The sequence below is a fragment of the Felis catus genome, assembly GCF_018350175.1.
Source record: "Felis catus isolate Fca126 chromosome F1 unlocalized genomic scaffold, F.catus_Fca126_mat1.0 chrF1_random_Un_scaffold_34, whole genome shotgun sequence".
NCBI classification, from domain to species: Eukaryota; Metazoa; Chordata; class Mammalia; order Carnivora; family Felidae; genus Felis; species Felis catus.
Window position 1 is genome coordinate 272345 of NW_025408522.1, and position 21249 is coordinate 293593.

General features: G+C 53.2%; 1 protein-coding gene across 9 annotated transcripts; it reads left to right on the forward strand.

Moving 5' to 3' along the window:
* Positions 1–359: 359 nt before the first annotated feature.
* Positions 360–19121, forward strand: LOC123383646 (SKI family transcriptional corepressor 1-like). Of its 9 annotated transcripts, none has more exons than XM_045051629.1 (6): positions 433–906; positions 1466–1595; positions 1959–2072; positions 2145–2278; positions 5511–5704; positions 5771–6189. In XM_045051629.1, the coding sequence occupies exons 1-5, from the start codon at positions 433–435 to the stop codon at positions 5685–5687; spliced, it is 1029 nt and encodes a 342-aa protein (XP_044907564.1). In that variant the 3' UTR covers positions 5688–5704; positions 5771–6189. The 9 variants fall into 9 exon arrangements, 6 of the variants coding, with proteins under 6 accessions (XP_044907564.1, XP_044907565.1, XP_044907567.1 ...); XM_045051630.1 differs by having other exon boundaries at positions 5511–5692; positions 5775–6189; XM_045051632.1 differs by lacking the exons at positions 5511–5704; positions 5771–6189 and adding an exon at positions 7222–7886.
* Positions 19122–21249: the final 2128 nt, after the last annotated feature.

A 21249-nucleotide genomic window follows, 5' to 3' on the forward strand; every position in this document is an offset into this window, starting at 1 on the left:
GCGACGCCCGCGAAGCCTGGAGCCCGCTGCAGCAGCCACCGAATCCCGGGATGGGACAAGAGACTGCGGCGGAAGCCAGCATCTCCCAGCCTGGGGCTCCGGGGGCCGCGGAGCCAACGCCGCCGCCGCCGCCGCCGCCGCCGCCGCCGCCGCCACCGCCGCCGCCGCCGCCGCCGCTGTTGCCTGCGCTGCTGAGACCAGGCTGGAGATGGGTAAGTTGACCCTGGCATCCCAGGGAACCCGCTGCGCAGCCCCTCCATCCACGCCCTCCTCCTGGCCCTCCGCCTCCATCTCTGCGTTCCTGGCACAACCACCCTCCCACGGCGTCAGGGCTCCCACAGCCCCCTCCCTCCCTGAGCATGACCCTAGGGGCGGGAGCGGGAACCCCGGGCCCGGGGGTTGGGGGCTTCAAGACAGGGAGGTGGGGGCCGGATGCCAGGGAGACTATTGGGCTCCCACTCCCACGCCCAGGCCCAGCTGGGCACTGTGAACGGACGGGAGGGGGCTCCGGTGGGGGGTGGGGCGGGGTCCGGAGCCGGGGAGCCTGGCGGGAGCCAGCACCTATGCTCGCCGCGTTCCGGCCTGCCTTTGGCACCCCTCTCACCCCACACGCCCCTCCCGGGGGGCCCTTTCCGCGCGCCGCGTCCCAGGGTGCAGCCTGGCGGCCGTGCCTGCACCGTGGGAAGGGGTGGAGGTGGGGCCGGGACGCGGGGCTATGGGCCGGGCACGGGGCCGCGTTGCCCGCGATGCCGGGCGCATGCCTCAGCCTCTGCCCGAGCCCGAGATGGGGTCAGAGGCTGCAGCAGACGCCAGCATCTCCCCGCCGGGGCCTCGAGGACCGGGCAGCCATCGCCGCCATCGCCGCCGCCGCTGTTGCCTGCGCTGCTGAGACCAGGCTGGAGATGGGTAAGTTGACCCTAGCATCCAAGGGAACCCGCCCCGCAGCCCCTCCATCCACGCCCTCCTCCTGGTCCTCCGCCTCCATCTCTGCGTTCCTGGCACAACCACCCTCCCACGGCGTCAGGGCTCCCACAGTCCACTCCTTCCCTGAGCGTGACCCTTGGGGCAGGAGTGGGAGCCCCGGGCCGGGGTTGGGGGCGTGGAGACAGAGAGGTGAGGGCCGGATGCCAGGGAGACTATTGGGCTCCGACGCCCCCCCCAGGCCTACAGGGGAACTGCGAACAAAGGGCAGGGGGCTCCAGTGGGGGAATGGGGTGGGGTCCGGAGCCGGGGAGCCTGGCGGGAGCTGGCACCTCTTCTCGCCTAGCTCGGCCTCCCCTTGACACCCCTCTCGCCCCACACACCCTTCCTGGGGGGCCCCTCCCCCGCGCCGCGTCCCAGGGTGCAGCCTGGCAGCAGTGACTGGAGGCGGAAGGGGTGGAGGTGGGGGCGTGAGGCGGGGATGTGGGCCGGGCGCGGGGCCGCGAGGCCCGCGATGCCGGGCGCATGCCTCAGCCTCCGCCAGAGCCTGAAATGGGGTGAGAGGCTGCAGCAGACGCCAGCATCTGCCCGCCGGGGCCTCAAGGGCCGCGCAGCCATCGCCGCCGCCGCCGCCGCTGCTGTTGCCTGCGCTACTGAGAACAGGCTGGAGATGGGTGAGTTGACCCTGGCGACCGGGGGACCCGAGCCGCAGCCCCTCCATCTAAGCACTCCTGGCCCGCTGCCTCCATCTCGGAGCTCCAGGCACAACCCCCCACCCCCAGCATTCAGGGCTCCCACAGCCCCCTCCTTCCCTGAAAGTGACCCTAGGGGCATGAGCGGGAGCCCCGGGCCAGGGGTTGGGGGCGTCGAGACATGAAGGTGGGGGCTGGATGCCAGGGAGACTATTGGGCTCCGATGTCCCCTCCAGGCCCAGCTGGGCACTGCGAACGGAGGGGAGGGGTCTCCGGTGGGGGGTGGGGCGGGGTCCGGACCCTCCATGCCAGGCGGGAGCTGGCACCTCTGCTTGCTGCACTCAGGCCTCGCCTTCGCACCCCTCTCATCCCACACGCCCCTCCCGGGGGGACCGCCCACGCTCTGCGTCCCAGGGTGCAGCCTGGCAGCCCGTGCCTGGACCGCGGGAAAGTGTGGAGGTGGGGGCCTGAGAGGGGGATGTGGGCCGAGCACTGGGTCCGGATGCCCTCGATGCCCTGTGCTCACCCCAGACTCTGCAGGAGCTCGAGATGGGGTGAGAGGCCTTAGCAGACGCCAGTATCTCCCCGCTGGGGCCTCGAGGGCTGCGCAGCCATCACCGACGCTGCCGCTGTTGCCTCCGCTGCTGAGACCAGGCTGGAGATGGGTGAGTTGACCCTGGCGTCCAGGGTGACCCTAGCCACAGCCCCTCCATCCCCGCACTCCTGGCCCTCCGCCTCCATCTCTGGGCTCCCGGCACAACCCCCACCCCGCCAAGCCGTCAGGACTCCCACAGCCCCCCTCCCTCCCTGAGCATCACCCTATGGGCTGGAGTGGGAGCCCCATGACCAGGGGTTGGGGGCATAGAGACAAGGATGTGGGGGCAGGATTCCAGGGAGACTACTGGGCTCTGACGCCCCCTCCCCCAACAGGCTGGCCCCAGGACCTTTCCCAGGCCCTGGAGGGCAAAGCCTCATGCCTTAGATCCCCTCCCTAGGCCTGGGCAGGGGCATCCCCTAGGCGCTGGGCTCAAAAGGCTCTTTGTGAGCTGTGCCTCCCACTCCCCAAGCCTCCAGCGGGGTCCTGGAACAGGGCAGGTGCAGAGGCCGGGACTGTGGCTGCTTGTCTGGACCAGGCGGAGGGGTGTGGGGAGAGCACCCCTAGTCCTTTCGTTGGGTTTGGGGCAGGGGGTGGGGGGCGCGTCCAGGCTCATGTGCTTTTCACTGCACTGCCCAGGGTGGGGAAGGGAACCTGGCTGGAGGAGGGTTCTATCAATATCTGCAAATAGTGGGTTCTGGAAGCTGGGTTGGGGAGGGTAGCTTGGATGTAAGTCAGAATGGTGGCACCTGAGCGGGAGTGCCATGAGAAGCAGAGGTGGGTCTCAGCCAGCCCTAGTAGCTGGAGGTCAGGTGACTCTCCTGGCTCTGGAAGACTCCCTAGAAGGCCTGTGGGCAGGAATACTACCCCAGAGAGACCCCTCCATGGCCCCCCAGAACTGGCACTGCCCCATTCCCATAGCATTCCTTGCCACTCCTGGGACACCAGTCATGACCTGCCTTGATGGGGAGCTGTGGATACTGGCGGGTCACCTCCCTGGGCAGGGCAGGTACTGAAGATCCAGGCCTCCGGGTGCTGAGGAGATAGGCACAGGGTCTTGGGAAAGTTTGGAAGAGTTTCTGCCAGTCCAGGGAGGAGAGGGAAGTTGCTGGAAGAGTTGGCTTGCTCAGCACTAAAGGGAAGAGCACTCTAGGTAGAGGGAACGGCTGGAGCAGAAGCTGTGAGATGTGAGCAGCTGGTCGGGGTGGAGAGTTGTGGAAGGGGGGGCTGGTCAGGCACGGGAGTGACCCATGTGAACGAAGGGAAGGAGGGCCAGGTGGAGGTGAGGTGTCAGGCCATCCCAGCGAGCTGGCACAAGCAAGCTCCCAAGGACAGTGAGGAGCTGATAGGGGGGCAGTGCTGCCATCTGGCTCAGCAGCCCCTCTGGAGTCTGCCCAGGGTCCCTGCTGTGGTCAGGGCTGTTTGACCCACATCTGCCGGTGGCTGGACCACCCCAAGCAAGTCTGCTTTCTGAGTCTCAGTGTCCACATCTGTCAAACGGGGAGACTCCTCCACAGGGTTGTGGGGAGATCTGCATGAGGTGATGAGTGTAGGGAGCCCAGCACCTGAGGTCTTGGAAAATCCTTGGCCGCTGTGCCAGTATGTTTACCTGGAAAACGGGGGCATTGATGTCAGCTGGTGGGCCAGGCTAACTTTACCCTGTGGCGATGAGGATCCTGTGAGGGCTGGATGTGACCCAGGGAAGCCAGGGCTGGGGGCACTGCAAGTCCGTGTGCTCATGCTATTCTGGAAGAAGAGAGAAGCAGTGGGCCGTGGCCGGGGCGGGGTGGTCCTCCTTGTGCCCCTATGGGCACCTTAGCCATGGCATTCAACGGACCCTGCTGTGTTCCTCAAGGCCAAAGCCTCTTTGTTCTCCTTGCTGCACAATGCACCCCTTCCTCCTAGTCAGCCCTAGCCCTGCACATGGGGGACCAGGGCTCCCTTCCAGAAGGTTCTTCAGACACTGAGACCAACAAACACAATATCTTCCTGTGAGGGGCACTGTCATGGGCAGCCGGGTGGAGAGGACACAGACCTTAGCCCCAGGAGAATGGAATCTAGTTGGGCAGCAAAACCAGTTGGGCCTCCATGGTCTTGCGTAGCACTGTGCTGGCTGCTTAGGGGTGTGTGGGGGGGAGGGCCGGGTTTGGGGGGGTGGGGGGCTGGGCGTTGCAATAATTGCACCTTGGGACAGTCAAGGGCAGAAATTAAAAGCAAGGACTCCAGATTCAGTGGCCCAGGTTCAAATCTCAACTCTGCCACTTTTGTGTGAACGTGGACTGGTGACTCTGCCTCTCTGTGCCTCTGTTTCCTTGCCTGTAAAATGGGAACGAGGCACACTAGTGCTATTTGAACAGCTTGGTTCAGTTTCTAGTGCGCATTTATGCCCCCTCTTCCAGAATGGGTCTCCCAGCTAACCCCTGCGTCCAGGAAGATTACACTGCCTGCTCCAGTAGGCTATCGTCTTCCTCTTGTGTGTGAGTCCCTATAGGCGGGGGCCTGTCTTTCTGTGTCCGTTGCTTGGGCAGGGGGCAATGGTGTGCTGGCAACAGGCCCTCTGGGAGAAAAAGGTACCTGATAAACAGCGTTGGCAGGTTTCCACGGTGTAAATCTTCCAGCAAGGCCAATTTGAGGCTACCAACAGCTTAACCATCTCGCAGTGGGAGCTGGTCCATGCCAGCTTTAGCACCCAGGTATTCAGTAGGTGCTTAATAAATGATGGTTGAATAAGGAGAGAAGGCTCCAGAGACTTGGAGAGCTGCCAGGCCATACTATAGCTGAGAGAGGGAGGCATCCGACAGGCTGAGGCCAGGACAAGAGACTACTCTGAATAAGTAACCCGTGGTGAGATGGAGGGCAGAGGGGAAGGAGGACTGGTGTCCTCCTTCCTGGGAACCTCTGCACCTCTGACCCTGCGTCACTTCTGTTCTGGATCCTCTTGACCTTGGCCTGGTTCGGGCTGTCTGCACAGAATGACCTAACTGGATCCCAAGCATTAACCTGACAGAGCTCTGAGAAAGGGTCCAGACGCGTCTCAAACCTCAGATTCTATTCCCTTGCTTATGCTGTTCCCTCTGCCTGAATGTCTGTTCCACCCACTTCTTCCTATGTGCCCTGAAACTCTGTCACCCTTCAAAAGCCTCCTCCACCCCAAATCCCACAGACACTCCTCCCCTTCTGCTGTTTCTCTGGCCTTGCAGCCCCTCTCGTGTGCACCCTGCCTCCCCATAAAAATATTAGTAGCTAACATTGCATCTGGACGGCAACCTGTGATAGAGATACTGTGATAATCCCTTTTGCAGATGGGGGAATGGAGGCTCTGTCTTGTTAAGGACCACCCATCCTTTGCCTCTCGGCTTCAGCATCCGTTCATTGTTCAGAGAGGCTCCTTGCTGTGGGCTGGGCAGAGCACCACTTCTCTTTCTTCAGTGTGTTTGCTGTGGCGTGTTCCACTAGGCCGTGAGTTCCCTATCCTATAGGAGCTTGAATGAATGAATGAATCTTCAGTGTGTTTGCTGTGGCGTGTTCCACTAGGCCGTGAGTTCCCTATCCTATAGGAGCTTGAATGAATGAATGAATGAATGAATGAATGACTTTCAGCCCCAGGGAGCATCCCTGTTCTTTTACCCATTCCTCTTCCCTTTCCCTCCCTGTGGGAGGAGACTAACCCTCCAGAGGGCATCCTCACACCATGCAGGGATGGTCACAGGGACCCTGCTTAGCCACACCTGCCAGAAGGGAAGGGGAAGTGAGGCTTTGGGCGGGACTGAAAGCAGGCCTGGTAGAAGGGTAGTGGACCACCCTCCTGTGGTCTAGAGTGGGGCTGACATGGGCCCACAGCACTGCCTGTAACCCAGGAAGTTAACGGGGTCCCAAAATACTTTTTCTTGCACCGCCCCAAGTGGAAATTCCCCTGTTGGCCCACTTATTTTCGCTTTATCTAGAAAAATAAAGTTGGAAATAATCATTCACACACCCTAATTACTCCGTTGCTTTATGAATTTAGAGCCTGTTTGGCTCTAGACTTTGGCTCCTGCTGAAGGAGGAATCCCCTGGGCTGGGAGGGGCAGGGTGAGGTGCCAAGGCAGGAGGCCAGAGCCTGCTCTGACGCTGGGGCCTCCTTGGGGTCTGACCTCCAGTTGCCCTCTCCTGGCAGGCTGGGAACTTCCCAGAAGCAGCAGCCCAGATGGGGGTCTAAGCAAGGGAGGGTGGCCAGAGGCCGTCTCCAGGATTCTGGTTGACCGGGGCCCATAATGGATGACTTCCCAGGGTTTTCTACCCCACCTTGACCTCTGAGTCATAATTTGCTGCTATTTATCGAGCACTTACTATGTGCTGGGCGCTGGGCCAAGCACTTTGTCGGCATCATCTCAGCTACGCCTGCTAACGTCCCTTGAAGCAGATACTATTATTCTCCCCATTTGGCAGTTTGAGGGTGCCTGGGGCCCTGGGCTTAGGGCCGGGAAGTGGTGGGGCTGGGATTGTATCCAGCCTGTAGGACCCCCATAGCCCGATGAGGCCCCTTGGATAGGCCCCTCAGTCACTCAAAAGGGAACGGTCTCTGAAGCCTGGACGCCCAAGACAACCACGTCACTGGTGTCCTGGCCTCGAGGCCACCCTCTTTGTGGCCCTGATTGCCACTCCCTTCTTCCCTGTAGTCCTGGGGCTCTGTCTCTGGAAGCCCCGTGTAGCCTCACCTGGGTGGCTTGGGGAAAATACAGACTTCCCAGGCCCTGCCACACCCCGCTGAGTCAGAATCCCACTATGGGAGAGGGGGATGGAAACCCAGATTTTAAAATGTTGTCCTGGGGATACAGAGGCTTGCAGACTCCCAGAACCGCTGCCCAGCCCAGTGGAGTTCAGGCTGCTTTAAGAGACTCCCTTGCCCTTAACCCAGATCCCTATGACCCTGCCCCTGCTTGCGTTCTCAGGCTCTGCCCCCTGCTACCCTAACCCAGCTCTGCACACATCACACCGTACTCACCGCCCACACCCCAATTTGCCTTTATCCAGGCACCTGATGCTGCTGTTTCCTTCTGGAAACAGGTCCCAGCTGGCCACAGACCCCCACAGAGCTTGTGTAATACTCTGGACCGGTCAATCGTGGCCCCACTCTTGCTAATCCGGGCCTGGCACACAGCCTGGGGGAATCATGGTGGGTGAGCAATGGTGGCCGGGGAGGTGGAACAAGGGAGGGCTGCCCATGACAGGTGGGGCTTCTAGGCTGGTCACACAGGCACTCTCGGGGGGCCGGCACCTTGCCTAACATGCAAAAGGCATTTGATGACTGTTTCTTAACTGCTTAATGAATGGTGATGGGTCATGTGACAGGTGAGGGCCACTTCCAGAAGCAGTACAGATTGGCCGGTTTAGGCAAAAGATGGAGAAGGTGCCTTCCGGGCCATCTCTGAGGACCGTGAATATTAATGGTCCGAACTCATTTATGGCTCGGATGGGAGTGAGGGGCTGGTGCTTTCTTGCTTGATTTCATTTCGGTATCTCAGGAGCCCTGGGAGGGGGTGCTGATGTAATCCTAATTTCGTTCAATGGAAACTGAGCCCTAGACAGGTGACTTAGTAGGGTCACACAGCTGGGAGGGGTCCTGCAGAACGGAGCCTTGCCCATTGTGTGGAAAAAAAAATAAATGAGTCTGCACTCTAGAGTTTATGAAGCAGTAACACATTATCTCAGTTGGTTCTAGCTGTGGCTTGGAGGTGTGGCTCTACATTTTCACCTATGCCCACATCCCAGGGTCAGAAAACCTGCATCCAGGGGCCTTCTGTGTCTGTAAGGGGCAGTAGTGGGAAGAGATCCTGCCTCCGGGCTGGCGGGAGAGAGAAACAAGGAGGCAGTGTTGGGGGCTCTGGCACATAGTAGGTGTTTGGGAACCCCTGTGGTCAGTTCAGGCAGAGCCAGCTCTGGTCCCATCTGGACCTTGGAACAGCCCAGATCAGTCTTCAGTCTTTGAGCCAAGGCCCACAGGGTGTGGGTGACGGGTCCAAGGTCATACCTGCCATTAGGACTAGAGCAGAGGGTGTGAGACTCCTCCACCATGGCGGAGAGGTCCAGGGAATGGGGCAGGGGCATTCTGTCTGTGCGGGATGACCTCTGTCAGAGCCATTAAGCCACAGAGCCTGGCCCCAAAGGGCCCCCAGGCAAACCCCCCCTCAGGGGTGTCCAGGACTGCTGTGGGGCCTGGCGTGTTATTGCTGTCATGGAAGTTCGAGGCCATATCTGAGTAGGGGCAGTGGTCCTGCAGCCACCAGTGGGGGATGTAACAGACTCTGTGGTCTGCCCCCAGGCACTGGCATGTGGGGAGGGCGAAATGCACCAGCACCCCACCCAGACTACAATCCAGGTGCTGGCTTCCCCCACACACACCTCCCCCACCCTTGCCCCGCCCCACCGCTGAGCCTTTGCAGATGCTATCCCTCTGTCTGCAGTGGCCTTCCCCTCCTCTCCTGGCAGGTGCTGGCTCATCCTTTAAGACACCTCCAGGAAGTCCTGCCTGACTCCCACCCCAAGGGCCAGGCTGACCCACCCTGCCAGGATTTCCATCCGGCTGCTCCACAAGATGCAGAGAACCTTGAGGGCCTGGTCTGAGATGCCAGTGGAGTGAAAAGGGAAAGCAGCTGTAAGCTGCAGCCCAGTTCAGGCGACTGTCCCTGCAGCCCAGAGAAGAGACCAGCCTGGGGAGCCTTGAGGCCAGATAGCTAGCCAAACATGCCCATTTCACAGAGGGAATGTTGAAGGCCCGAGGTGCTTGGGACTGACCCAGAGCACCCTGGGGAGTGGTTGCTAGTCCCTTTGTGGCTTGTAAGAGGAGAGCCCAGGGCTATGTGGCCATACCCCTCCCCCACTCCAGTCCCCAGCTGGAGCATTTGTCTGCAGGATCCAGGTCAGGTCTGAGGGGGATGGGAAGTAGCCCAGGAGAGCAAAGTCCCCAGGGCTCAGGTCTGCACTCGGTCTTCCCATGTGGAGAACAAAGCTCCTTAGAGAAAATGCTTGCTGTCCAAAAGCTGGCAGGAAATCCACATCGATAGCTCATTCTAGCAAGAAGGTGCACGGGAAAAAAAGCCTGTGAGAACTTAGGCCAAATGTTAGCCCCAGGGATGGTGGGTGATATTACCCTTCCTTCGCCGTGATTTTCACATTTCCTAGGTTGTAGGTGAAACCTTTATAACCAGAAAAATGGAGTTACCATGTAAAGGAGAGAGGTCTAAGAAAAAGTGCCCTGAGAACAGCCAGCTCCCCATTCATGAGACTCTGGGGTCACCAAGTGTCAGTGGCTTCCAGAGGGACCCTGCCCCCGGGCCCATCCCCCAGAACAGGCGCGCCTGCAGACAGCTTAGCCTGTGTGTCTCTCTTTCTCGGAATTTGGGTCAGAGAGAGTCCAGACCTGGGGCTACTGGGATGTAGCACGCCCAGAATTCCATTCAAACCTCTGCTGTCCTTCCTGTCCTGTGGGTTAGGCCTCAGGGCCCTCACCTTCCCACCTCCACCTGGAAAGCCACCCCACCCCACCCCACCCCACCCCAGGCTGCCCTCTGCCCCTCCCAGCCAGAGGTGGCCCTAGGGCTATTTGCTTCACCTCCATCCTCGTGCCCAGGTGGGTGCGTAGCACTGTTGACTGCCTTCCTTACTGACTCCGGCCCCGAAGTGCCTTTCCAGGGGGTCCTCCTACAATGTAGTCAAGTTCGACCTCGTGGAAATGGTCTTTGGAATCACAGCTGAGCCTTGATCCTGGGTGAGGATTCGATCTCCATCTCCCCCATATACCTAGTACAGAGCACCCATTCATTCGATCAGCTGTTATTCAGCCAAGTGCCAGGGCCCAGGCTAGGTGCCAGGGGCACAGATCTGCTGACTTGAGGGTGTGACGTGTCTGTGTTTTTGAGCACGTGTTTTGTGCACATCACCTGCACGCACACACAGCGTGAGCATCTCTGTCATATGTGAACTCTGGTCTTTGAGGCTGTGACAGTGTGTAATCCTGCCGGGACTCCGGGCACACCTGGTTAATTCATTCTGCAAGTGTTTAACAGACACCCACTAAGGAAGTACCAGGCTCTGACCCCAAAGAAAAATGACCCAAGGTCTCTGTCCTCGGGAAGTGCCATCTTGGGGGCTGTCGCCGTGCGGACTGGTGGGGGCAGAAGCCAGCAGGGCTGGGGGTGGTCAGAAACGTGGTCCTGGAGACACAGGGAAGAGTGGGGACGGGGGTTCCTGCCCAGCTGTGAGTATGATCTCCAGTATCCCATTCTGACCAGTGACATGGGGCCTGGGACAGGCCTCCCCAGCTATTTTCATGCCCTAAAGCAGCCCCGAGGGCCGACGGAACTGGAGCTTCAGGTGGTGACCTGTGGGCCCCGACTGCTGGGGGCTGGGAGAGAATACAGGGAATGAAAATGAAGCATGTGGGCTGGAGAACCTGCCTGGGCTGCAGATCTTTCCAAGAGGCGAACTTGGGGACCAGACACCAGAACACAGCACCTGGAAAGTAGAACCCCGTGATCCAGACCAGAGAAGCGGGATCACGGAACTCAGAGGAGGAAGATGGAGCAGCAGACCTAGATTGTGGGCCTTCTAGAACCTGGAACACTCAAGTCAGCCAGAAGCTGGAAGATCCAGTCTGTGCCCCCGATGGTCAGTGGGGGAAACTGAGGTCCGGCAGGAACGGGGAGGTCTTGAGCATTGGTGAGCTGCAGTGGCACGCACGTGGTCTCTGCTGAGCCAGGACCTCTCCACAGCTCGCTGCTGCCTGACCTGGGGCTAGTCCTGTCCCCTCTCCAAACCTCAGTTTCCCCCTCTGTGAAATGGTCACGTGATGGTGAGACAAGATGGAGCACTTCACCTGGTGCTCAGGCTCTCCCAGCAAGCTTAGTGGCATTGCTAAAGCCTGGACCCTGGCCACTTGACTCCTGAATGACTCTGTCCCCTTGTGGTGACGGTCTGTTCACTGCTGTTCCTTTCTCTTCTTTCTCACACTCAGTGGGACATTTGGGCACTTGCGGCCCTTTTCCGGAATGCTCTCGGGATCTAGAAGAGGGAAAAGACTAGTCAGAGGAGCAAGAACAGACTGGCGGCTCCATATGAAGGAGCAGGCCCCGGTGCCTACAGCCCTGCATGGTGCCCTGTGCCATTTGGTGAATGCTTCTTGAGTGTCCCCCAGTGGAGACAGTCGGGTCCTGAGCCGAGGGCGCCACAGACCCTCGAAGGCAGGGGTGGGCAGAGGTGGATTGGGAAGGGAAAAGAGAAAGGGCTCATTGTCCCAGCTCCACAGAGGCTCCCCAGGTGCACCTGCTCCAGGCCACCTCTCCTGAAGGAGGTGGAAGACCTTGCTCGGGCTCCCAGAGAGCCAGAGCTGTAGGATCTGGGCCAGGAACAGCCTGGTCACTTCCCCAGATCCCCGTGAGGTGGCGTTACCAGCCCCCGCTTTTCTGCCTCCAAGAGAGTAGGATTCCAGAGTTGGGGGTGGGGGGCAGAGCCAGGGTCCCAGCCCATCCTTTGAGCCAGCAGCAGCCGGGCATTGTGCCAGGCACTGATGGGGTGAGCCAGAGGTGAACTGAGCACCCAGGGGTGAACTGAGATCCCTTCCTGTTTCCCCTCCTTCCTTGCTGGTCTCCTCCGGACCATCAGCCATCCTGCTCAGAGCGCTTTGAAGGCTGGAGCCCTTTCCCGTGTCTCCGCTCTCCACCACTTCCCTCCCATTGTGGGGGACCCGTTGAGTTCCTGTACATGAGCCACCTCATCGGGGTGTGCCTTGCCCAGGCAGGACTAGACTTTTTCCAACCCCAGACCAGTTGTGAGAGCCCAGCAGCACTGACTGCAGCTGCAGGTGTGTGGATTTGGGGGTGGAGGGGGGTCTGTCGTCAGCACCTCCTTTGCATCAGGCTCTGTGCTGGGGCCCCAGGAGAGTTGGTCAGCACCGTCCAGTTTAGGGTGAGGAGCCCTGGGGGGCAGGCCAGGGGTGAGGCAGCTCAGTCCTTCTGCAGTCTTGAGGAATTGCAGTTCAGCTGAGCCTACCTGGGCAAGGAGTGAAAGATTACACAGAAACTTGGAGCCTCCTAGAGGATTTGGACTTTATCCTGGGAGCAGGTGTTCCAAGCTGAGAGGGGCAGCATCAGATGTGGCTTTTGCTTGGCTCCTGGGGCTCAAGCCAGGAGCCCCTTCCCTGGTAAGGCTGCTGCTGTTGTCCAGGTGAGCGGGGATGGTGGCGCAGGCAGCGTGGGACAGTGGCACAGGGGGCCGGGTGGGACGACAAGTACCTGGGCATCGAAGAGATGTGCCTGGCGATGGGGAGCTCGAGGTTAGTGAGAAGCCAGATTCAGGATGACTGCCGGGCTCCTGGCCTGGGAGACTGGGTGGATGGTCACATCTCGGGTTATCAGCTCAGGTTTCGGGAACCACTATTTGAGCGAGTTCTTTGTTCCTGGTTTTGCAGCGGAGGGTCCCAGGCAGGATGGGAGCCAACTCTGAGCCCAGGCCTCTGCCCTCCAGCTTGGCCCAGACCCTGCCGGGTCTGCTCCTCTCTCTCCCTTCACCCTACAGCACTTTAGCCTCTTGAGTGCACGGCTGCACCTCGCAACTGTACCCTGTACACATGGGGGAGCACCGCTCCACTCCTGCTGCCTGGGTACATGGGGACCGCCTTCTGCCCCGGCACACTGACCCTGTGCATTGATGTGTCTCATCCACTCGCTGTGCAAGGGCATCTCCCCCAGGCCGCAAGGCACAGCTCCTGAAACAAAGCCTCTCCGCACTACAGCTTGAATCTGTCACCCTCCTGGCCCTGTGCTAGAGCAGGCTCCAAGAGGACAGAAGAGGGCTGGGGCCCACCCTCCCCTCCCCTCCCCTCCCCTCCCCCACCTCAGGCCTGTGGGCTAGAGATGGAGCTGAAGCTCCTTGCTGAAGCGGCCCTTTGTACATTGTCCCCGTGGAGGTTGGGGGAGCCTGGTGGGAGGGGCTGGCACTGCCCGACACCCTGTGCTGATCTCAGCGCCAGTGAGGATCCAGATGGGGAGTGCGGGGAGTAGGGGGTGCGGGTTCTCTGGGCCTGAGATCAGGGGAGAACACCCTGCCATGTATGGGCTCACACTGGCCGGATCTGCCGCCCCACACTAGATGGTACTTGTCATCACTTCTCAGGCAAGGTGTGTCGTCATGCACCAGTTGTTTAGGGAGCCTCTGCTCTGGGCCAGGCTTTGTTCTAGGGGGTGGGGCTCCACTGTGACCAGTGACCAGTGGCTGAGGCTTGCAGGCTTAAGATGACCCTGCTCTCCTGTTGACATTCTGAGCGCCAGGGTGTGGGTGGGGGAGACAGACCACGAACAGGTAGACAAAGAGACTGCTAGCTTCCGCTGTGAGTGCTGGGGAGCAGAAGACCTGAGCAGGGGACAGCCACTGTAGCTGGAGGGCCAGGAGGGCCCCTCTGAGCAGGCAGCCACATTCCAGGCCTAGGAGCAGCCAGTGGGAGGACCCTGAGACGAAAGGTGGGGACTGTGACTGGAGCCTAGTGGACGAGGGCAGCGAGGGCAGCAAAGATTCGAGGACCAGATTGGCGGTGTCTGTGGGCCCAGAGAGGAGTTTGGATTTCATTCTGAGGGGGACTAGTGTGCGGTGGGGTCGAGGGGAGGGTCTTGTGGGAGGAGGTTGGGTGGGGTGGGGGGAGGGGGGACGTGCCCTAGTGGGGACTTTGCAGTGACAGAATTTGTGGGGCCCAGTGCCAAATGAAAATGTAAGCCCCGAGGGGCGCCTGGGTGTCTCAGTGGTTTAAGCATACGACTCTTGATTTCTGCTCAGGTCAGGAGTCCAGGGTTATAGGATTGAGCCCTGCGTCTGGCTCCGCATTGAGCCTGGAGCTTGCTTAAGATTCTCTCTCTCTTTCCCTTTGCCCCCCCCCCACTCTTGTGTTCTCTCTCTCTCTCTGTCTCTCTGTCTCTGTCTCTCTCTCTCTCTCTCTCTCCCAAATAAAATAAAATAGAGGCACCTGGGTGGCTCACTTGGTTGACCACTTCAGCTCAGGTCATGATATCGAAGTTCATGAGTTTGAGCTCTGCGTCAGGCTCTGTGCTGACAGCTCAGAGCCTGGAGCCTGCTTCACATTCCGTGTTTCCCTCTCTCTCTGCCCCTCCCCTGCTCACGCTCGGTCTCTCTCTCTCTCAAAAATAAATATAAAAAAATAAAATCATGAAAAGAAAAAATGAATGAAATCACAACTATATTCAGTTAATCTGAGAAATGCAAAGTTGGCTTAACATGAGCAAATAATGTAATTCCCCACGTTAACAAATACTTTATTTTATTTTTTTATTTTTACTTTTTTAATTTAATTTTTTATTTTTCAGGATTTATATCCCAATTAGTTAGCATAGAGTGAAACAATGATTTCAGGAGTAGATTCCTTAGTGCCCTTGCCCATTTAGCCCATCCCCCCTCCCACTACCCCTCCAGCAACCCTCAGTTTGTTCTCCATATTTGTGAGTCTCTTCTGTTTTGTCCCCCTCCCTGTTTTTATATTATGTTTGTTTCCCTTCCCTTATGTTCATCTGTTTTGTCTCTTACAGTCCTCATACGAGTGAAGTCATATGATTTTTGTCATTCTATGACTAATTTCACATAGCATAATACCCTCCAGTTCCATCCATGTAGTTGCAAATGTCAAGATTTCATTCTTTTTGATTGCCTAGTAATATTCCATTGTATCTAGATACCACATCTTCTTTATCCATTCATCCATCGATGGACATTTGGGCTCCTTAGCATACTTTGGCTATTGTTGATAGTGCTGCTATAGACATGGGGTGCATGTGTCCCGTCGAAAGAGCACACCTGTATCTCGTGGATAAATGCTTAGTAGTGCAATTGCTGGGTTGTAAGGTAGTTCTATTTTTAGTTTTTTGAGGAAACTCCATACTGTTTTCCAGAGTGGCTGCACAAGCTTGCATTGCCACCAACAATGTAAAAGAGATCCTCCTTCTCCACATCCTCGCCAACATCTGTTGTTGCCTGAGTTGTTCATGTGAGCCATTCTGACAGGCGTAAAGGGGTAGCTCAGTGTGGTTTTGATTTTTATTTCCCTGATGATGAGTGATGTGGAGCATTTTTTCATGTGTCAGTTGGCCATCTGGATGTCTTCTTTGGAGAAGTGTCTATTCATGTCTTTTGCCCATTTCTTCGCTGGATTATTTGTTGTTTGGGTGGTTGAGTTTGAGAAGTTCTTTGTAGATTTTGGATACTAACCCTTTATCTGATATGTCATTTGCAAATACCTTCTCCCATTCTGTCAGTTGCCTTTTCGTTTTGCTGATTGTTTCCTTCGCTGTGCAGAAGCCTTTTTGTCTGATGAGGTCCCACTAGTTCATTTTTGCTTTTGTTTCCCTTGCGTCCGGAGACGTGTTGAATAAGAAGTTGCTGTGGCCAAGATCAAAGAGGTTTTTGCCTGCTTTCTCCTTGAGGATTTTGATGGCTTCCTGTCTTGCATTGAGGTCTTCCATCCATTTTGAGTTTATTTTTGTGTAAGAAAGTGGTCCAGGTTCATTCTTCTGAATATCGCTGTCCAGTTTGCCAGCACCACTTGCTCAAGAGACTGTCTTTATGCTACTAGATATTCTTCCCTGCTCTGTGAAAGATTAGTTGGCCATACGTTTGTGGGTCCATGTCTGGGTTCTCTATTCTGTTCCATTGTTCTGACTGTGTGTTCAAGTGCCAGCACCATATTGTCTTGATGATTACAGCTTTGTAGTATAGAGTGAAGTCTGGGATTGTGATGCCTCCTGCTTTGGTTTTCTTTTTCAAGATTGCTTTGGCTCTGCGAGGCCTTTTCTGGTTCCATACACATTTTAGGATTATATGTTCTAGCTCTGTGAAGAATGCTGGTGTTACTTTGATAGAGATTGCATTGAATATGTAGATGGCTTTGGGTAGTATCGACATTTTAACAATATTTGTTCTTCTTATCCAGGAGCATGGAATCTTTTTTACAATTTTTTTGTGTCTTCTTCAATTTCTTTCATAAGCTTTCTATGGTTTTCAGTATATACGTTTTTCACTTATTTGGTTAGATTTATTCCTAGGTATTTTGTGGCATTTTGTGCAACTGTAAATGGGATCGATTCCTTCATTTCTCTTTCTGTTGCTTCATTGTTGGTGTATAGGAATGCAACTGATTTCTGCACATTGATTTCATATCCTGCAACTTTGCCGAATTCAGGAATCCATTCTAGCAGTTTTTTGGTGGCATATTTGGGGGTTTCCATATAAAGTATCGTATCATCTGCGAAGAGGGAAAGTTTGACCTCCTCCTGGCCGATTTGGATGCCTTTTATTTCTTTGTGTTGTCTGATTGCAGAGGCTAAGACTCCCAATACTATGTTGAGTAACAGTGGTGAGAGCAGACATCCCTGTCTTGTTCCTGACCTTAGAGGGGAAACTCCCATTTTTCCCCACTGAGGATGATATTAGCATTGGGTTGTTCATATATGGCTTTTATGATCTCAAGGTATGCTCCTTCTCTCCCTCCTTTCTTGAGGGTTTTTATCAAGAAAGGATGCTGTATTTTGTCAAATGCTTTCTCTGCATCTATTGAGAGGGTCATATGGTTCTTGCCCTTTCTTTTATTGATGTGATGAATCACGTTAATTGTTTTGCAGATATGGAACCAGCCCTGCATCCCAGGTATAAATCCCGCTTGGTCGTGGTGAGTAATACTTTTCATGTATTGTTGGATCCGGTTGGCTAATATCTTGTTGAGAATTTTTGCATCCATGTTCCTCAGGGAACGTTGTCTATAGTTCTCCTTTTTAGTGGGGTCTCTGACTGGTTTTGGAATCAAGGTAGTGCTGGCTTCATAGAAAGAGTTTGCAAGTTTTCCTTCCATTTCTATGTTTTGGAAGTTTCAAGAGAATAGGTGCTAACTCTTCCTTAAATGTTTGGTAGAATAACCCCCTGGAAAGCCATCTGGCCCTGGACTCTTGGTTTTTGGCAGATTTTTGATTACTAATTCGATGTCCTTACTGGTTATGGGTCTGTTCAAATTTTCTATTTCTTCCTGTTTCCGTGTTGGTAGTGTATATGTTTCTAGGAATTTGTCCATTTCTTCCAGATTGCCCATTTCATTGGCATATAATTGCTCATACTATTCTCTTGTTATTGTTTTAATTTCTGCTGTGTTGGTTGTGATCTCTCCTCTTTCATTCTTGATTTTACTTATTTCGGTCCTTTCCTTTTTTCTTCTTTGACCAGACTGGCTAGTGGTTTATCAATTTTGTTAATTCTTTCAAGGCACCAGATTCTGGCTTGATTGATCTGTTCTACTGGTATTTTTTTGTTTTTGTTTGTTTGTTTGTTTTGATAGCATTAATTTCTGCTGTAATCTTTATTATTTCCTGACTTTTGCTGGTTTGGGGTTTTATTTGCTGTTCTTTTTCCCGCTCCTTAAGGCGTAAGGTTAGGTTGTGTATCTAAGATCTTTCTTCCTTCTTTAGGAAGGCCTGGATTGCTATATATTTTCCTCTTATAACCACCTTTGTTGTGTCCCAGTGGCTTTGGGTTGTGGTGTTATCCCTTTCATTGACTTCCATATACTATTCAATTTCCTCTTTCACTGCTTGGTGGGCCCATCCATTCTTTAGTAGGATGTTCTTCAGTCTCCAAGTATGTGTTACCTTTCCCAATATTTTCTTGTGGTTGATTTCGAGTTTCATAATGTTGTGGTCTGAAAATATGCACGATATGATCTCAATCTTTTTGTACTTACTTAGGGCTGATTTATGTCCCAGTATATGGTCTATTCTGGAGAATGGTCCATGTGCACTGGAGAAGAAAGTATATTCTGCTGGTTTAGGATGAAATGTTCTGAATATATCTGTTAAGTCCATCTGGTCCAGTGTGTCATTCAAAGCCATTGTTCCCTTGTTGATTTTTTTTTTGATTAGATGATCTGTCCATTGCTGTGAGTGGGGTGTTGAAGTCTCCTACTATTATGGTATTACTATCAATGAGTTTTTTTTATGTTTGTGATTAATGGATTTACATACTTGGGTCCTGTCACATTTGGCGCATAAATGTTTACAATTGTTAAGTCTTCTTGGTGGATAGACACCTTGATTATGACATAATGCCCTTCTGCATCTCTTGATACAGTCTTTATTTTAAAGACTAGATTGTCTGATATAAGTATGGCTATTCTACCTTTCTTTTGTTGACCATTAGCATGAGAGATGGTTCTCCATCCCCTTATTTTCAATCTGAAGGTGTCTTTAAGTCTAAACTGGGTCTCCTGTAAACAGCATATAGATGGACCTTGTTTACTTATCCATTCTGTTACCCTATTCCTTTTGATTGGAGCATTGAGGCCACTGACATTTAGAGTGAGTACTGAAAGATATGAATTTATTGCCATTATGACGCTTGTACACTTGGAGTTTCTGGTGGTGTTCTCTGCTCCTTTCTAATCTTTGTTGCTTTTAATATATATAAATATATAAATATATATATATGTATACGTATATATACGTATATATATATATATACGTATACATATATACGTATACATATATACGTATACATATATATACATATATATATGTATATACATATATATATATACATATACATATGTATATATATATATGTATATGTATATTAGTATGTATGTATATATAATTTTTTTCATCTATTCTTCCCTCAGAAAGTCCCCCTTAAAATTTCTTGCAGGGCTGGTTTAGTGGTCACACATTCCTTTAATTTTTGTTTGGGAAACTTTTTCTCTCTCCTATTTTGAGTGACAGCCTTGCTGGATAAAGAATTCTTGGCTGCATTTATTTTTTTACTTTATTTATTTAATGTTTATTTATTTTTGACAGAGAGAGAGAGAGAGACAGAGACAGTGAGACAGAGCATGAGCAGAGGAGGGGCAGAGAGAGAAGGAGACACAGAATCCGAAGCAGGCTCCAGGCTCTGACCTGTCAGCACAGAGCCCGACATGGGGCTCGAACTCACAAACTGCGAGATCATGACCAGAGCAAAAATCGGACGCCTAACCGACGGAGCTACCCAGGCGCCCCTGCATATTTTTCTGATTCAGCACACTGATTATATCCTGCCACTGCTTTCTTGCCTGCCAAGTTTCTGTGGATAGGTCTGCTGCAAACCTGATCTGTCTTCCCTTTTAGGTTAGGGAACTTTTTTTTTTTCCTTGCTGCTTTCATGATTCTCTCCTTGCCTGAGCATTTTGTGAATTTGACTATGATGTGTCTTGTTGATGGTCGGTTTTTGTTGAATCTAATGGGGGTCCTCTGTGCTTCCTGGATTTTGATGTCTGTGTCTTTCCCCAGGTTTCGTAAATGTTTTCCGCTATGATTTGCTCACATAAACCTAATACCCCTATTTCTCTCTCTTCCACTTTTGGGACACCTATGATTCTGATGTTGTTCCTATTTAATGAGTCACTGGTTTCTCTAATGCTTACATCATGCTCTTTTGCCTTAATCTCCCTCTTTTTTTTCTGCTTCGTTATTCTCTATAAGTTTGTCCTCTATATCGCGGATTCTCTGTTCTGCCTTGTCCATCCTTGCCGCCACTGCATCCATCCGTGATTGCAGCTCAGTTATAGTATTTTTAATTTCATTCTGGCTATTTTTTACTTCTTTTATCTCTGCAGAAAAGGATTCTAATCTATTTTCGACCCCAGCTAATATTCTTATTATCGTGATTTTAAAGTCTGGTTCAGACATCTTGCTTGTATCTGTGTTGGTTAAATTCCTGGCTGTCGTTTCTTCATGCTGCTTCTTTTGGGGTAAATTCCTGCTGAATTCTGAGGTTCGGGTTGTGCAGACTGTTGTGTTAGTCCTCCAATCAGTGTTCTAGGTGTGTAGGATGGTTTCGTGTTGGCCTGGCTGTATTTCATGGATGGGAGACACACACAAAACTTCCATGGTGTTCCGCCATCTTGGCCCCTCCCCCCATTCACAAATATTTTTAAAAACTTATCTCAGGGTACCTGGGTAGCTCAGTCGGTTAAGCATCCAACTTAGGCTCAGGTCATGATCTCACAGTATGTGAGTTTAAGCCCCACATGGGGTTCGCATTGGGCTCGCCACTGTCAGCGCAGAGCTTGCTTCAGATCCTGTTTCCCTCTCTCTCTGCCCCTCCCCTGCTGGCTTGCTTGGTCTCTCTTAAAAATAAACAGTTAAAAAAATTATCTCAATAGATGTGAAATAAACTTCTTTTAACATTCAATATTCACTCATGACAGAACTTAGAAAACTAGTATTATAAGGGAACTTCTTAATATACTTGTAGCAGAAAGACCCTAAGTGACCCCATGATATCTGCCCTATAGTATTGTCACCTTTTCTTTATAATTCTTTTCACTTGAGATCTATGACTTGACTCTAGCTTTTAGAATATGGCACATGTAAAGGAATCTTGCAGACATAATTAATTCAGTTAATTCAGAGTCAATCAAAAGGAGGATTATGCTAGGCAAACCTGATCTAATCACGTGAACACCCTTCAAGGGGGACTGAGCCTTCTCTGAAGTGACATTCTCCTTGCTGGCCTCCTAAACTAAGCGGCCGTATTGAGGAAGTCTACGTGGCCAAGAACAAGGAACAGCCTTGCTCTAGGCTGAATATTTGTGTCCCCACTCACCCAAATTCATGTGTTAACTCTTAATGTTCAACGTGATAGTATTTAGAAGTGGGGGATTTGGGAAATGATGAAGTCACGAAGGTGGAGCCCTCATGAATGGGATTAGTGCCCTTATAAAGGAGGGCTGTGAGAGCTCCCTTGGCCCTGCGCCAAGCAGGAAGACCAGCGTCCATGAACCAGGAAGCAGGCCGTCGCTGTACACTGAATCTGCCAGTGCCTTCATTTTGGACTTCCCAGCCTCCAGAAGGGTGAAAAATAAAACTTTCTTTTTTTTTCATAAGCCCATGGTATTTTGTTAGAGCAGCTACAAATCAGTGTTTCCAATTAAAATTATAGATAGGTTTTATGGCACTATAAAAAAAATGTTATATGTACAAATATTGGCAA

Coding starts and splice junctions, on each gene's coding strand:
- LOC123383646 (XM_045051629.1), top strand. CDS start 433: ATGCCAGGGAGACTATTGGGCTCCCACTCCCACGCCCAGGCCCAGCTG. Junction 1,596..1,958: donor TGAGAACAGGCTGGAGATGG/GTGAGTTGACCC, acceptor TGCTGCACTCAG/GCCTCGCCTTCGCACCCCTC. Junction 2,073..2,144: donor GACCGCGGGAAAGTGTGGAG/GTGGGGGCCTGA, acceptor TGCTCACCCCAG/ACTCTGCAGGAGCTCGAGAT.